Source organism: Channa argus, chromosome 4 (genome assembly GCF_033026475.1).
Source record: "Channa argus isolate prfri chromosome 4, Channa argus male v1.0, whole genome shotgun sequence".
NCBI lineage: Eukaryota > Metazoa > Chordata > Actinopteri > Anabantiformes > Channidae > Channa > Channa argus.
The window spans coordinates 11,072,476-11,090,481 of record NC_090200.1 but is presented as its reverse complement, the minus strand read 5'-3'; the positions used below and the strand labels follow the sequence as shown (position 1 = coordinate 11,090,481).

The following is an 18,006-nucleotide window of genomic DNA, read 5'->3' as shown; positions in this document are numbered from 1 at the left end:
CAAAAGCAATCTCAGCAATCAGAAATATTCCATTTAAGAGTAGAATCTGTTGAATATTACATGGAGCAACTGAGTTGCAACAAATGTCAGATCTCCCACTTAATAGAGTCCTACCTTGTTTTTAATAAGCAACGTAGAACAACTGCAAAAAGATATGGTGTTATATTTGCGTCTGGCTACCCGAGCTGTCCACGGAGAGGTGGCATCATCATTGGACATGGACTCCTTTATTATGCTCTTTGACACTTTATTGCAAAAAGAAGTCAGGTGTTGGAAATACATTCACGTAATGGAAAGAACTTCATTGGGGCTAAGCGAGAGCTCAAAAGAACTCTACAAGAATGGAAGATGTCCAAAATAGTAAATACGCTTATCCAGCAATCAGCGTATTTTAATCCCCCATCTGGCTCTCACTATGGAGGGGCACGGAGCGTTTAATTCACACCATTAGGAAAATACTCGGTGCAACATTGGAAGATCAACATTTGGATGAAGAGGGTCTGCAGACATTACTCTGTGAAGCAGAAGCCATCGTAAACAGTCAGCCAATAACTACACCTTCCAGTGAGGCTAATAAGTTGGAGGCATTGACATCAAATCACCTTCTTCTCTAAAAAACCCAACCATCTATGCCTCCAGGTATTTTCCAGAAAGATGATCTTTATGCCTGCCGTAGATGGAGACAAGATGAAGAAAATGTGCCGCAGCTTCAAATGCATCAGAAATGGGGACATTGTTCCGATCGTTGATGAGTCAGCACCTCAAAACACGTGGGTAAATGGCAAAATCATCCATACAATGGAAGATGAAAATGGTCTAGTCCTCCAGGTTCGCATCAAGATGAAGACCAATGAGTTTGATAGACCCATAACCAAGGTCTCTCTTCTCCAAGAATCAGAATGAGACAGTGGTAAAGACTGTTCTCCTACCGTGTGTTAAGCACTGGTGACCTCTGACACGCTGATCCTTTTTTTCTGCTGCTTCAATTCAGCTATTGATATCCACTTTCCAAATGCTAAATTTTTATTTGAGAAAAAAACAGTACTATGCCATTTAGTTTTAATCCCATTTCATTGCTAACCTCTGCTCCGTATGGGTCAGGTTCTAGCCAGGACACAGTAATTTAATGTATTTATTTCAGCAAGGTTAAAGAGCTAGTTATAAATGGGTTTTCACTGTATGTAGGGTATTTATGATCTTTTGATTTTTAAAAGCAACACAACAAAATTCTTTATTTTTAGTTGCTCTGTAAATTACAAAAGAATTAGTATTTAGTAATGAAGTTAAACTGTTGAACTAGTTAGGAAACACTGGCAGCTACCTTAACAGCATACAGCTAGAGATTTTAAATAAGTACCAAATGTGTAACAGCTTAATTTAGCTTTGTTGTAAGTAAACATAAAATAAATCTTTGAGAAAACGTCTATCAAACAAACACTAGAAAGGATTGTGCTGCAATTGTGTGAAATATGGGTTATAAAGGCAGTTTACCATATAATTTACAACAAAAATACAACACAGTAAAAAAATACACAAAGTGCACACCCACCTGCCAATTTTGGCATAATTGTCACTCTATCCATTAATTGAATTATAATTGAGTTTACAAGTGAGCATCAACAAGAAATGTTAAACTATAAATCAATAATTATTTCTGCATAAAAAAAGAGCACAATTCTTACACATACAGTAGAATAAAAATAAATGTAGTATATCTGAAAAGAAAAAAATCACTTGTGGGGTACACATTTCTTCTCACTTCTGTGGGGTTTTAAATTGTCAGGGGTTAGGGTTCTATTTGAAATCACCCATCTGACTTTATCAAGTCAAGCTGCAAATGTTTCTCCTGGAGACATTTTCAAGTAAGAGTCAACACTCATGGTTAAAATTCCATTTCTCCCAAACGCACTGTCTAGCTTTGTATCTGTAAAAACAAGAAGAAAAAAAAAAGTTTCAAAAGTCATTGCTCTTGCACTGTAGGATAATTATACAGTTTACATGTTATCTCAAACAATGTACATAACATTTTGAAAAAGTCCCTGAAAAAGCAATAATTGGGTTTTTGCATTAACATTGTCAGTTTTGAGGCAAGTAAATCAATCACTCTCTTCCACATCAAAATAAAAAAGAATGTCAGTGTGATTCAAGTAACAGTTGATATTAGTGCATTAGGATCTCACCAGTTATAAAAAGAGTGTAACGAGCCGATATATTCTGGACCTGCAAGCTGACCAAACAGGTGAGATAGTCCGGCTGATCTTTTGACATAAGGTCACACTCGTGGTAAGGCAAGACCTCCAGAATTCCAGCATCCTGGCACCAGTTTAGGAAGTGTGTCTTCTCCTTTGCCTCTGCACTCAACCTGCATGTGGGAGGAGCAATTATGTGTCAAGTACTCTATGGTAAACACTAAAGTGCCTCTTTTGGTAACTAAGGGATGCTTAATAGAATTTTAATATACTGTAATTAAAGACAGAATACCACAGGACATGAATATTCCTACAATTTATGTAATAAAATATGCCACCACATTTCCAGTATATTGGATTTGCACAATATGTTCACATTCCATCACTCCTTTTTCAGTGTATTAGTTTCAATTATTGTAATCTTATTGTAATCTTTGCTTTAACTGTTGGGGAAAATGTGAAAGTCTTAGATAATGCATCTGTGACATGCACTATAGAAAAGTAGAAAAGAAAATTTATTTTTGTAGTTTCCAAAGTTGACTCAAACCTTGCTTTTTCTTTCAGCCGACGACTGTCTCTGTAGTGTAACATCCATTTCCATTTTCCTGTTTCACATAGCTCTTGCAGGATGTCTAAACTTTTTTTCATGCTGCCTAGATGTTCACACAGAGTAGAGGTCAAGTGTTATACAAGCTATTGGCATGACACAATCTTAAACCACAAAAGTTAAGTTATAATTGCACATACAAAGGCTGAGGGACTCTAGTGCTGTTCTGTCAAACATTACAAAACCACCACGTGTGAAGAGTTCCTGATGGGTGAGATTTATGACATCGTCGGGCTCATCAATTCCGGCAAACTGCACACCTGGTGCCTTCTTCAGCTCAAGCAATTGTGGGACCTGAGTTAGCAGATGGCATTAGGTTGTTAAATCTTGATAATCTACAACTACAGGCCTGTCTGAAGCTTTAACGATAGCTGATCTTTACCTCACAAATGTGCTCTGCAATGTCTTCATTCTTGAGGATGATGATTAGAGAAGAAGTCTCCTCACCAGTGAAGAACTCATCTGGCTGCACAGCAATATGGCCTTGTTTCTCTAACTGTGCCTTTAGAAAAAGAAAAAGAATTCAAAGCAATTCCTCACGATTACATTTTAAAAACTACAGATTTAACAATATCTATACACCTAGACTTATCATATATTTAATACTGTAAATATGTGAAAAGCTTATTAAAAGGACTGTAAGCCAATATATGTAAATGACTCAGTATTAGCTGATGTGGTTTTGGGAGTGTCTGGATCACAGCTATGTTTAAAACCCTCTTGAGAATACAAATAAAATATTTATTCAAAGTGCTCATGCTGGATTTTCATGCTTCTGCTAATCCACAAAATATAAAAGAAAAGAGCTGGAATTTACTTTTTATTAATGTATTACTTTCCAATATTGTTGTTGTTTCGTGGTCTATAAACTGTTTGCAAATAAAATATTATGCGTTTGTCTAAGATTATTTGTTAAAAATGTTCTTGTCTGAGAGAGACTGCTGAAGATTTGTCCTCTTCTATCAAACAAGAAAAATAAAATATCAAAATCTGAATCATTGGAACCTGGGATTCTTTTTGCTTGAAAATTAACACTTCTACGCTAATATTAATCTACTCATCATGGCTATGCTAATTATCTCAAAAATTAATTAGTTTATTGTTTGAACCCTACAGAAGATGCTACTTTCTTCTTTCACTGTTGCTCAACAGATTAATTGACAAAAAGAACTATGTTTAGCTGTATGTTATCATTTTGGAAAAGCACATAATTCATTCAATTGTGCATAAGTAGACTAAGAAAATACATTTTGGAATTGCATATAGTTCAAGAATGCACATTGTATATCCATGGAAAATATAGGTAACAACTTACCCGCGTTTCTTCAAAGAAGGCATCATCTGATGTCTCTAGTATGTAGAATCTGTATTTAGTTTTACAGGATTTCCTCACAACGGAATTCAGATTAGTGTAAAAGCTCTCATCCATCTCTCTCTTCATTTGATCACAGAAATCAAAATTGTTACATGGTTCAGTCTTTAGGTTACCTCTGTCCATTCTAATATGTTTGGATCTAGATGGGACCTTTTTGACAGCACAAACATCATTCATCATTGCTTCATAAAGTCTGGCACATTCTTCAGTCACGTCAGAAACTTCAACATGTTCCACTGGGGTTCCTGTGCCTCCTGTGTCCAAAGTCTTTTCTTCCTCTTTGGTTTGTGCCAGGTCTTTCCTTTCAGACATGTCTACGTTGATTTTTTGTCGAAGAAGGGACGGTACATCCAAATTATCCAGTGAATCCTCCGGCTCCTCTAGATTGGAAAAGTCCACTGTGATGGGTTCAGCACAAGAGCACTTCAATTTGTTATGTGCATCCTGTTGGCCGATGGGTCCCCTCTTACTCCTTTTCAAAAGCTGTTTCATTTGATCATAGAAGATAAGATGCTCCCATTCCACTGTTGCCTGAGTGAGATCATTTTGTATGCACCTTTTAGAAACATGGTCCAAATAATTATACTTTCTCTTCTGGCTGGTGTTATGGACAGTATACTTGAGTGAGGTGTCAGGTCCCAAGGAGAGGTGGTCATCCATTATGTTTAAACTTTTGTAATCCACAAATGAAGTTGATGGATCTGAGCAGTTTACCTTTTCTTTAGTTGTTTGGCCCATTTTGTCAACTAAACTACACGTCAAGTAACCTTGTTTTCCATCATCAAATGTACATGACCTATGTGTTGATTCAACTGATTGCATGGATTGAGATGAAGAGGTACCCATGTTGAACTTTGAATTGTCTCTTTGTTGGCAATGATATAAAGGATCTAGACACGCAAATTTGACATCGTCTAAGTTAGATTTACTGTCACTTCTGGAAGAAACTTCACTGGCTTTGTGCTTATCACCATTTAGTCCTTCAGGATTTCCCTTGAGACTTTCTGTATTCTCCATGGATGTGTGTGTGGTGTATGTCACTGAAGGGGTTTTACTGTGTTTACTTATGGGAAGGTTTTCAACTCGTCCATCTTTGTAGATAGAACCTGCTTGACTTTCATCACTTTTTGATGGCTTCACAGCCATGACAGGACGCGAGCTGTGTAAATGGAGTTCAGGATTTAAACTTGACTGTAATGCTTTATGTCGATCATTGTTGATAATCGGTTTAATGGCTTGAAAACACTCAGAGGGGAAGGATGTATAAGAATGACAGTCTTCCCCTACAGATATCTGCTGAAATGTCTCTGTTGTTTCAAAAGAGTGAGAAACTGATGAGTCTGTTTTTTTTAGCTGCAACTTAACACCAAGTACTTCCTCTAATTTAGTTTTGAAAGGTGAAAAAACAAAGTGCTCTGATGATCCTGTGTGCGGTTGTGAAGTAGAGGCTGACGCAACCACTGACTTTGTTTGGCCTATTTTCTTGCATTTAAAATTTGTTAATGTGTGCTTCAGGGATAGGCAAACGGGAATGTGCTTGCTGGTGAAGTTAGGGGTTTGATTAAGACAGTGTTTTGTATCGGCATCCATCTGATTGGATTTGTTATTGTGGTTTGATTTAGAAAATAACTTCTCTATACTTTGTAGAACTCCTAAAGTACTTAGTTCAAAATCAGAAGGAAGACCACAATCAGTGCTGGGCTTTCCATTAACCGCTGACTGGTGGCAATAGTTTTGCTCGTGAGGAATTTCATCTTTGATAGTTGTTGCTTTTGTGCTAGAACATTTCTCAGTTATGTTTTTGCAGTTAGTAGGGCCAGAATCAAGTACATACTCATACGGCTCCTCGTCCAAAGTTGGGGTAGGGCACCTTTCATCAGATGCACTACCAACTACTACTGGCTGGTTGGTTTCGTTTAAGTCAGAAAGTGATATTTTGCTAGCAGACAGTTCTGTGTTTTTACTATTCACCTGAGATGCACTGCATACGTCTGTAGGTAAGACAGGGCAGCTAGTTTCACTGATAAATGGAATTTTGTGTTGGCCTTGAACACATTTTACCACCTTGCTTTTTTGTTGTGACACATGTGGATGTACTAGATTTTCGCCAGAGATGTCCATTCCAATAAACGGAATAACAATGCCCCTAGGACTTTTTTCAAATCCCTCCTTTGTTTTGTCCATTTTTATATTAGTTTCTTTAGCCAGTGCTTCCCCCTTTTTAATGATCTCAAACTGAGATGAATAAGACTGAGAATGAAATGGTCCTTTTCCAGCTGTGGCATCATCATTTTTCCCTGCTTCAGTTGATTTGTTTTCCTGATCACTACTTAGACCAAAGCCAAAGTCTGACTTTTCCATGTGTGGGTTTTCAAGTTCTGCACTGTCCTTTGGAACTGATTCAGCTGCATAAGATCCATCTAGTGAGCATGTGCTCTCATTACATCTGAGTGATGCTGCCTTATTTGCCAGACAATCTTTTTCTAAATCTTTCTTCACAAGAGGTTCAGAATAAACAGGCTGCATTTCTGACACAGTCTGGAATTTTTCTGAAGTGGAATGTTCATCTGTGAATACATTTCCGCTCAGTTTTCTTAACTGCAAATCATGGCAGGCATCATTCTCACTGTCTGGTTGAGGTAGTTGGTTATCAGATGGTGCTTGCTGACTACAATCTGTAATACAGTCCTTTGATGAATCAGGGGCATCACACTTAACAAGTAATGTCTCATCAGTAAAATTAGTGAGAGCTTCCACAGATGAAATACAGCCGTCTTTCTCATTAAGTCCATCCTCTTTCCCCAAGTGATCTTCATCTTTGGTCATTTTGTCTTCATCTACTGCAAAACAATCCACATCTACATCAACACTGTCAATCTGGGCTGGAGAAAATGTTTTAGGTTCCTCCCCTGACAAATGATCGTCATTTTCTAAACATTTTCCATTGTAGACAGTATTTAATTCTTCCTTTGTTGCATCATCACATAAATCAATCACTTTTGGAGGTTCTATATTATCTTCTTTGTATGGATTTTCTTTCACTTCTGAGTTTGCCTCATCCTTTGATTCAATTTCTCTATATTCAGTTGTGTGAGGCACCTCTTCCATTTCTTTGATAGACTCCATCTCTTCATCTGTTACAGATTTGGATGAATCTCTTTTAAGTTTTTGAGACAAACTCATCTCTGTGCTTCCTGAATTTTCGATCCCATCTTTCCGGCCAGTCTCCTCTTTGTTTGATCCACATAAGACATGGTCCTTTTCTGAAGCTGTCACAAGACTTTTGGGCCCAATAGGAACACTTTCAGCCTCTTCCCGAAGAGGAATGAGTGACCCATTACCTTTAAAAGACGGTACATCAATAATCCTCAGGCAACCAGCTTTTTGGAAAGGAGTATACATTTTCTCATTTTCATTGATGCTTGTGGTATCCTCCACTTTATGGATACTCTCAGTGGACTGTACCATCTCTGTGTAACACTGGGAAAAAGTAAGTAAACAACATATAAGAATAACATATTATAAACACAGTGTTGTTCATTAACTGAATGCTGTGATGTGGTTTCAGGTCATTTACATGGACTTTTGCAAATGATGCATCAACTGTTTAAACAATACATATTGAAAACAAAATTATAGAACTAGCTACTCTAAGGTCAATATTACCATAAGTGTAGGCTAGATAGTTGCTACTTGCCATGCAGGCGCATCAAAGATGAACTGTGTTTTATGATATAAGAAAAAAACAAGAAAATCTTAACTACACATACAAAATGCCAAAAACTGATGTTTTGGTACCTATACATCACCTATTACACACAAATATAATAAATGGGATGTATGCAGGCTCTCTCTTTCAGTTGGCAAAATCTGCTGAAATCTGAAACCTAGAGACATAACAAAATATCGTATTTCTTTCGTAGTTATACTCTGTCAGATCTATACTACAGCTATATTTAACTCCTGCTTGTCTGGGGATGTTATGCCAGCTCAGCTGGATTCTAGTCAGGTGATAGCCTTGACCAGTGCAGAACATTCTGTGAGACACCATCCAGTGAGTTCACAGATGATGTGTCTTGCTCCAGCTCATAGTTCATATACCTGATTCCCTTCCTCATCCCTTGTACATAATTCATATCGTCAGTATACCAAACACGTTTTCGCTGACTCTGATCCCAATGTCTATGTTGCCTACTGTTTTGGATTATTTCTATTTGTATTTCTATTCTTATTTTTTATGCTGCATTTGGGACGTCTACAGTGAAACACATCATTCCCTAAATTGTTCTCTTCCCATTTTTCTGACAAAGTTTATCTTGGTCATACTTGTCCATAGAATGTTGTTCTAGAACTGGTCCTAATATTACTAAATATGCTAAAGACCTTCAGAATGTCGTGACATAAAATGCTTAAGAGTTTGTGGTTATTTCATTAAATTAATTATTAAAATCAAACCTGAAATGTGCTGGCCTCTTGTAGACCTATTAATACCTGGAAAGTCTTGACTTGTGGACCTGAGGAGTGTGTTTCTCCATTGAGGTTTCTCAGTGAGAGGTCCAAGATCACAGCTCCTTGGCCCAAGACAGAGTTGTCCTTTTTACTGAGGTCCAAAGCTTTTGTAATGGAAGCGTCTGAAGTGTGTGTTACAATCGGGGTAGGGGCAGATGAAGTGGCCATTAGCTCTGAGTGAGCTGGGGTTGATGGCATACCAGTGAACACATCCAAAGAATCATTCTCCTTGAAACATGGGTATTTAAAGTTTGGGTCAATGTGAAAGAACCTGGCTGTTGACCGGCTGTAAAACAGACCTATCCACATGTGAACAATGAGCTGCACCTCTTCACTGGTGTCTTGAACGGAGAAATCCCATGGGCTATCAAAGATATGAAATGTTCAAAAATTTACTTTTTAAAAATCACAATTATCATACATAATAATCATAACAGTACTTTGTGACATTATGGGAAAAGATACATTGTTAACTTTAATGCTGTGGTTGCTTCAATAAATAAATAATGCAGTGTACATACCCATGCAAGGCTCGGATGATAGCTCTGTCCTTTGGGTCACTTGTAAACTTGCTGTCTAGATTAAAGTCATAGTTGTCTTTCCATTGCCTTGTGACCTGGATAGAGTCATTCTTGTTAAAAAAGGTCCGGGAGTGTCTGAACTTTTGCCTGTGCACCACATGTTTTAGCAGGTATTCTGTAGTCCTGTTGTTGTGTTCACTTCCATCTTCCTGATAGATAGCAGGGTGTAGTGTTTGAATCCCAATGCCATACAACTGCTGATAATGGTGCAGCAGTCTAGTGGAACCACTTAAAGGAGATACCTGGAATGGTGTACCTGGCAAACCCAACAGCAGAGAGGAAGATGTAGGCAATGAGTAGGCATGTTCTTTAGATATCAAATCAATTAATTTAGTGCCTCCCACAAGATTGCATGGTGGAGGAGACTCAAGAATGGGTCTAGCAGCAGGCTTTCTAAGCAGAGCATGAAGGACTGATTCTTGTTCAGCACTGGTAACATCTTTTGTAAGGTCACACTTCTTCAAACTTGTCTCAGGTTCTCTCTCAAGTGATGAGTCTGGTTGTAGTGGAACCTTGTCATGACTGGCACTGAGTGCCAAGTCAGCAAGTAAGTTCAAAGCATCTGTGGATGCACTAGCATTGTTCATTTTTTCCTTAACAGTCTTCCTGACAGATTTCTCTCTAGTATACTCTTTGCATTTTTCTTTTTCAGTGGCAAAACAAGCTGGGGTTTGAAAATGCAACCACCCTGTAAAGACAAAACAGAAGAGAAAAAAGAGAAACTGCATAAAAATAAAAAGTAGCACATAGAAAGCACAAATATACAATTGAATTCTTATTATTATTATTATTATTATTGTACACTATCATTTTAAAATGCAGCAGAAGCCAGAAACGAGCAGAAGCTAGTTTTAAAACTTGAAAACACTTAGCAAAGCTCAGTGACAGCAAGCAGAAGACAGCTGCAGAAAGGAGAGCGAAGAAACAGTTCAGACATGCAAAAGTGAAAAGATTTTACACACTACAGACTGAAGGAAAAAAAAAAAAAACATCACAACACCCACACCAAATCAAACATTTTAAAATAAGACTCACATTTCTTTTTAATAAACTCTGTGGGGATTCCGTGATGCTTTTTGAGTGTTTTAATCCTACTCCTTTTTGCGAAATTCAATGGAGGTGTTTCTGTGATTTGAGTCTGTTGCTCTAAAATGGTGTGTTCTTGTGTCTCTGATGAGTCTTTCTTTAGTTCAGCCTCTGGACCCTCAGTTTTCTGCATTTTATCTGGTTTCTCCTTGGGGGTCAAGCCAAGGGCACGTGCAAAAACAGGGTCAAGTGACAGCATCTTAGAAACTTCCTTGACACCCTCATTGGTGTCCTGGTCACTTGCAACTGCATTATTACTCTTCAACAGCTCAGAGTCACCTTTGCCCTTCTTCAAACGAGGCTCAATGTCTTGAGCAGTATTTGTGATGCTTCCCTCTGATACAAGATCTCTTTTTCTCTTTCCCCTTAAAAGGACTGATTTTAGTTTACTCAACAGAAATTTGCCCTTTGATGGACACTTTGCTGGGGAGAGGGAATTGGTGTGATTTTCATTAGGTACTTCTGAGGAAGCAGTGTCTGTGGCATCATTTTTTAAAGAATCTTTGCTAATCTCTAAATTCAAAGGCAGTGAGGCTTCATTATTGTTTGGTTGTCTCCAAAAGCAATGTTCAGGACCGTTTACAACATTTTGGTTCAAATGGTTCACTCCATCTATTAATGATGTAGATTCTGTTTTCTCTACTGCTGTCTCTAGAGCAGTGTTAGACTCTTGCTCCATTTCAGCTGTGTCATGCCCATTCACTGAGGTGTCAAAAGCATTTACAGAAGAATTAACCACTTTTTCAGGACACTGTTCATGTTTTGTACATTTTTTAGATAGCTTATGTTTTAAACACTTGATATGGTCAGCAAAATCTGAAGAGCCATGTGGGACCAAGAGTCTTCCACATTCACTGACAACTGGCTTTAAGTCCCAGCGCTCTGTTTTCTTTCTAAAAGGAAAAACTTGCAACTCCATTGTGCTTTCCAAGTTCTGTTGTCTGGGGTCAGATACTACACTAATAGCAGCAGACCTCAATTTCTTGTTTTTTGATGATAGTTTGCAAAATATGCGTTTTCTCCTTCGTAATTTCCTCCAGGGAATATTTGAAGGATTGCTCAACTCTAAGTGGCCCGATGACTGCATGGCCACGTCATCCTTCTGACTCATAGATGTGTCATTCTCCACTGGTAAACTGGGAGTCTCAATGGCAGGTTTAGATGCCTTTTTCTGAGGTCTAAAATGCCTCCTAGACCGTTTTCTCCGCTTTGTTTTCCTGAGATTAGAGACCTCAGTACAGTCTCCATTTATGATATTGAGAGCCTCGTCATTCAGAGAGTTCACCCCTGCTGTTTGTAATTTGGTAGCTGAAAAATCAGAAAGCTCAAAGTCATTACGCTTTCTTGCATTACTGATACCAACTAAACTCTCCTCAGTGACAGTTCGTTTTGCTGAAGTGATGCTGACGATCAGCTCTGTTGGAAGATCCTCTGACGTAGGGAGATTCAGGAGGTTTTTTCCTGCCATATCTTTTTTGATCATTGCAGTCAGGTCAGATATTTCATTATCTTTAGTAAGACATTCAGCTAGCCAATTATGTGATACATTTTGAGGCAAAGCAGTTTGGTCATCTTGTGCTCCAGCACTTGTTAGACAATTGTCCACAACAGTCTCAACATTTACAGATTTATAGACTGTCAACTCATCCTCTGACTCTATGCCAACAGATTTGGGCAGTGGCTCCTCAGGAGATGACAGACAGATGTAGACATCATCATCAAAGTCTTCTTTTTGCCCATCTTGTCCAGCTGCTAGGATTTCTGAAGCCTTGAAAACTGGCAGCTGAAAGGAGAATGGCTTGCTTAGGTATGACTTAAAAATCTGCCATGTTCTGGGAGTCCACTCCGGAGATGAATAGAGGTGTTTGTGGGCATCTGGCACATCATACTGATCTGGAAATGCACTAACTTCTCTTGAAGGACTTAATGGCTGCGCTGGATTTAGTAATGCTGCATAACTATGCATATGCCGCACCAACACTTCACACAGTTCTTCACTTGGGTCGATGGTTGTTTTCTCAACTTCAGCCTCTGCATAACTTAGTGCTGGTAGAACCCTAAGAATTTCAGGTGACATAGCAGCCTTTATCCCTCCAAATTTTGTGTCTGTGAAAAATCAAGAACGAGCAGTTTTAATCTATGCATTTATTTTCCAAAATGTCAATTAAGTACAAGCTGAAAGTGCCACAGAGCAAAGTAAATGTCAAGTCATGTAACAGTTGTGAAAAACAGGTAAGAATGGTAAATGCATCTGTTTTTACCTCGCTGTACAAGTCGTGACTGTGGAAACACAAAGAGGGCTTGGAGGCCCTCTTTTGTGTATGACCCAGCATCTAAAGTAAAGCAAATATTAATAAAGTTGAACTATTATTTAAGAGGAATTTTAAAAAACCACAGTATGATCATACTTTGTATATCTTACCATCATATGTGAGGAAATAGGAGGAGTGCAACAGGATAAGAAAACCACCATCATTCAGCAGAACAGGAAGAGCCTGTGCAGTTTATCAGGTATATTTTGTTAACTATGACATCTCAAATAAAATGTAATCACATTTTTTTAATGCAGGGACCAACTAGTGCAGAAACTGTTAGTTTATTAACTGATTGGGAGAAATATTTATGACAATTTTAACTATATATCAGATGTTCAATTCCTTATTTGATAAAAACTAGCTATCATTCGTAGGTTACAGCTGTTTCATATCAGTATAAGCTTTCTGAATGTTAGCCAAACTGAAAAATAAAATTTAAAGTTCAATTTAGGCTTTAATAAATGCTGATGTGCTTTTTTCACTATGACTACATTTAAGGAAAGAAATTACCAAGTCTTCTTTTCTAAACAGTTAATAAACAAACTCACCAGATCTTTTTCTTTGATTTCCTGCAGAAGCACAGAGAGTGAGCTGGATCCTTCTGTCTCAGAAGGAACCAGCTCACACAGACTGCAGTATAAGCCATCCAGAAAGACTTAAAGACAGCAAAAAAGCTAAAGTTAATAACGATACATTCACTTAAATCAGGACTAATGCAGAAATTTCCTTTAAAAAGTAACTTCTAGTTTCTTAAAAAATAATAATAATTAAAAATAAATAAATAAATAAATTTAAATATTTTTTTTTTAAATCACACCTTCAGAAGAGAAGCACGTTTCAAAAACAGCCTGTGGTAACAACTGTCTCAGATCTAACATAGAAATGGCTTGGTCAACTTTAACCACTGGTGGCCTTAAATGAAAAAAAAAGACAAATTAAAGAACATATATCATCTAAATTATCCAACTCAATACATAAATATAACATGTAATAAAATATATAAATAAAACATGTTTTCTCTATGCACTTCTCAAACTTACAGTTTCCCAGTGACTAGAGCCATTGGTGTAGACCTCAGCCCAACGTTATACAGCTGGGTGCCTATTTGAAGCTGGCCTCTCCAGGGCAAGTAATGACAACCTGAAATCAAATATTTAAAAAATTATACGCATTTTCAATAAATTAAATACAATCGCTTGCCAGTTTAATAGGTCAAATTTAATTTATATAATCTACAAAATCTAATATGACACAACAGCTAAACCATCAATCATAGCTATACAAACATAATGGTTTGATCAATACAGCCCAAGAAGCAGTAATTTAAATATATCTTTATTCAAGAGGACTTTCTAATGATTTTATCAACCCAACTACAAACATGAGGAAGGCAAAGGATTAGAAGAATTTCACTATAATGCAGTCAAGTGGAATGCCACCATAAACTCAGTGGGAATTTAACATGTCAATTTTGTAAAGGTTGAATATGTGTCAGACTTGTTGTAGACCCCGGTATTTATTTCGAAATGTAACAGGTTTGTGTATAATCCTTTCATAGATACGTTGCAAAGCACACAAGCTGTTTTTGTCCAAATTGAAACAAACATTATGGCAGTTCTTTTTTTAAAAAAACATGTCACTTACGTGATTTTTTCTCCTCACTGAAAGGAAAAAATGACAAATGAGTATGACATGAATATTGTCAAACTGTATGAAATGATATTAGATCAAGAACATGCTAACAGTGAGTAAAGACCATGTGATGCAAAAGTGCTAAAGTACCTTATCTCCTGTGGTATTACAACCGTTGCTTGGGTATCTGTATATGCAAATGATACAATAGCAAAAGGACAGGCAGCACTGGGCGATAGAGCCGTGTCATTGCTTCCATCCTCTAGCAGCTCATACATGTAATACTGCAAAATCAGAAGATGTTTATTTTATTTCCGCTAATTAACATAGTCATGCATTAGGGTATAGGAAAGACACATAAATGCCACTGTCAAAACATCTACTGGTTACTGATACAATACTACAGGTGACAAATAAAATCTTTTAAGCACATCAGTATGGTGTGACTGTGTAAGTATTTGAATAGCTGTACATTTACATTCTGTACATTTCAATTCTATTTATAGTAAAGATGTTACAACAAAAATCTAATGATTTAACATTATATCGGCAAATTATTAACATCTCTAAATAAAAACCTCTTGTGGCACCATGACACTCAGTCAAACAAGACTCTTCTCACCTGTGTTCTTTCAAAAGCAAGAAAACAGCTGGTTTTGGCAGATATTGCAGACAACTGTTCCGAAACGTGACAGTCGAAACCAGGAGTGGGTGCTGTGAAATTCTGGGTGTAGTTCTCAGAAACCTTTTTAACTCTCCCCTGATAGAAACAACAAATTGAGAATAGTTTTATTCATAGAATAATATGTTTTCTTTAAATTAAAATATGCTGACCAAATTAAAACATACAATTATTTCACAATTTCCATTTTTCAAATACCTTTGTCAGTCTAATAATGGCAATGTATCCAGATTTCCCATGATACCAGCGATTCAATTCCAAACAGTCAGAGTACATTGATATGTAAACACCTGGGAAAGCAGAATACTAAATTAATGTGTACTCAGGAAGAAATACCTACAGGTAAGATCATTTGTAAAATTATAAAAACACTACAAAAATACCTTGAAAATAACTATAATGTTTAACTCAAAATTTTGAACCGGTTTTATAAACGGCTTCAAATCTTACAACCACACCTTAAACACACCTTGAAATGTGTTACAATGGTCAAGGACACACCGTTAAAATCTATCTGAATGACCTCACCCACTGTGGCAGCTTGTAAACTCAAAACTATGTATTATTTTCTTTGCAGTTTGTTTTGACTGGCCACAACCCTGACACTTCTCCACAGTCTACACAGAGCAGCTTTTGACCACTGGCTGGAGGACAAGCGCTGCTTGTCCCTGCTTCCTCACTTAGGGATTTACGTGTCTTACATCGTGTTTTCTTATGTGACGTAGAAAGAAGTTCTTAAAAAAAAAAAGAAGGTATTTTTAGGGCTTCAGACCTCCCTCTACAAAATATAAAGTTACATCAAATAATGTTAAATACACTGATATTTAGGTGAGGCACTTAACAAAGAGACATTTAGCTAAGCTGTGTCAAAAAAAACAAGTTACAAACCTTAATGTGGGAGGTTTAAAAAAAAAAAAGAAAAAAGAAAAAAACACCAAAAGAAAACAGGTTTTGCAGGTTTTGAGGGATTTCACACTCACCAGCAGTACCCTGCCAGTGTGAATGACACTTGAACAGTTCAACCTTTAGAAACACCTTAAATAAATTTAATGTTAAGATGTGATGTTAAGATGTAACAAAAAAATCTGTTAACAAAACTGCAATCTGCAAAGAAACTAAAATGGTTAAAAAAAAACAGTGCAGACGGTTTTGTACAATGTTCACAGAAAGCATAAATAAGGACTTTGACTAGTGTTTGCGCCTTAGAACTTTCACTCTTATCGCTGCCTACATCTACCATAAAATATCTCACACAGAAACCATTTAAAACTTAAAAGGTGTAATAGGAATGATTTTTATAGTCAGTGGTGATCTGTGTTGCAGTGTGCAGTAAATATGATGGCTATGAATGGCTTTAAAATGAAAACCCGACACTCTGCCCCTTTATATTGGGAACTCCTGAACTTATAGTTTCTGTTTCACACACAAAATTCTTGTACTTTCATTTCTATACATTCATATAGCCCTGAAACTTGCTTTCACTTTCAGAGGCAGGAGTGCACCAGGCTGTAAACTTGGATTGATCCTTGATCTGCACTACACATATTTTGGACGGTATTTGGCCATGGACAATGTGCTAGATATGATAAATAAGGTAATAACTTCATTAATTTCTTTTAACCATAGAGAAAGTCTTAACATAATTGCTTAAATTCTTTCAAGGTAACTAGCATATATTCAAGTTCCAATGATGCAATACACTTCTTGCTTTACGCAACAAACGAGTGTTGTCTATTTAGAAATATCACCTCGGTGTCCTGTATAGCTGAGCTGTACATACTTGACTATCAGGGTGAGCTTACCACTCGGTCAACAGTGTGAGTGTGGCAGTAGACAGGGAAAAAAAGAAAAAGAAATCACAATTTACCCTTTGAGGGATCTCCCAGAGTTGTGCAAGCGTTGTTTCCACTGAGCACACCAGTTTCTCCGAGCGCATTAGCCTTCAAACAAATCAAATTATCTTTACCGACAGGATTTGTAGGGATATACATTTTCTCAGGTGTGGCAGTGTAGTATGTACCTTGTTGACATCGTCAAACAGCAAAAACCCATAGGTCTCCTTTAGCTCCTCTGCTGAATAGCCAGCTTCCCTTCTCTTTGCTCGGAAAGCATTATACTGGCGTAAAAGGAAACATACAAATCAGGGCAATAAAAAGATAACCAATGTCATGGTGATTGTTGTTCCCTCAAAGTGAGGTACAAAGGAATATTTTGTATTAAGAAGTTAAATACATCTAATTTAATTTATTTTAATTTAATAAGCTTAATAAGCCAAGTGTGTGTGTTTAATGATATTTAAATACGGTTTAAACTACCTTTTCTTCCAGTGCGGGATTCTTGAAGAACACAGCGGACGTGTATTTGAAAGACTGTATTGAGTCTTCATACAAGTACGCACTTTGAAGAGGAGCCAAAATAAGGTTTTTAAATTCGTCAGAGCTGTCGGAGACGGGTAACAGAACACCTAACAGTGGACAGAAATACAAATAAGAGAACAGCATAGAAACGGGATTACAGAAAATTGCGTTGTCACTTTCCATAGGAAAAGTTTCATAAGCCTGGAACTGTTTGTTCCTTGAGAGAGGACACCTAATCCATGTGTCAATGTGTTGTCTAAATGCAGACCAACAGTATTTAGTTCTGCAAATCGAGTACACTAAAACCGGGAAACATTGTATAGACTCCTAATTCCTTGTTAATCCTATCGTTACATGAATAAAAAGATCGTCACCTTCACGCGAGACGAAACCATTCCCACTTTCCATTGTTGAACAATTATGAAATCGGTCCATCTCCCGTAGTCCCTCGTTGTAAACAGCCGCCTCTGATTTTAATCATTACAACACAATCATACGCTCCCATGAATTCTGCATCTAGCGAAACCCCCAAAGTCTCTTGAGCTTTCTCCGCAGTTTCAACAGACATATTAATGCGACAACCAGGAAGTTACAAAATAGCCCACAGCTCAAACACGTAGGACCGAGTATATCCACATAAATTCACTTTTGTCGTTTCATGGACAATACGACA

At 37.3% G+C, this 18,006-nt stretch overlaps 1 protein-coding gene across 4 annotated transcripts; it reads right to left on the bottom strand.

Annotated features, from left to right (window-relative positions):
* Positions 1-1,118: 1,118 nt before the first annotated feature.
* tasor2 (transcription activation suppressor family member 2) lies at positions 1,119-17,846 on the bottom strand. Of its 4 annotated transcripts, XM_067502948.1 has the most exons (22): positions 17,708-17,846; positions 17,292-17,440; positions 16,997-17,092; positions 16,844-16,916; positions 15,175-15,266; positions 14,917-15,054; positions 14,445-14,578; positions 14,307-14,323; positions 13,703-13,802; positions 13,480-13,574; positions 13,211-13,317; positions 12,770-12,842; positions 12,609-12,680; positions 10,297-12,453; positions 9,202-9,949; positions 8,627-9,044; positions 4,112-7,651; positions 3,179-3,298; positions 2,937-3,090; positions 2,737-2,842; positions 2,181-2,362; positions 1,119-1,924 (listed from the first exon to the last, which is right to left on the bottom strand). In XM_067502948.1, exons 1-22 carry the CDS (start codon positions 17,766-17,768, stop codon positions 1,827-1,829), a joined length of 8,730 nt encoding a protein of 2,909 aa, XP_067359049.1. In that variant the 5' UTR covers positions 17,769-17,846; the 3' UTR covers positions 1,119-1,826. The 4 variants fall into 4 exon arrangements, with proteins under 4 accessions (XP_067359049.1, XP_067359048.1, XP_067359051.1 ...); XM_067502947.1 differs by lacking the exon at positions 17,708-17,846 and having other exon boundaries at positions 17,292-17,516; XM_067502950.1 differs by lacking the exon at positions 17,708-17,846 and having other exon boundaries at positions 8,663-9,044; positions 17,292-17,516.
* Between the last annotated feature and the right edge of the window lie 160 nt (positions 17,847-18,006).

Excerpts from the sequence above, each read along its gene's own strand:
- tasor2 (XM_067502947.1), bottom strand. The coding sequence starts at position 17,516 with ATGGAAAGTGACAACGCAATTTTCTGTAATCCCGTTTCTATGCTGTTC. Across the intron at positions 12,681-12,769 it reads CTATTTCCTCACATATGATG|ATGCTGGGTCATACACAAAA; the intron begins GTAAGATATACA and ends GCTTTACTTTAG. Across the intron at positions 7,652-8,626 it reads AAGAGGCCAGCACATTTCAG|TGTTACACAGAGATGGTACA; the intron begins GTTTGATTTTAA and ends ACTTTTTCCCAG.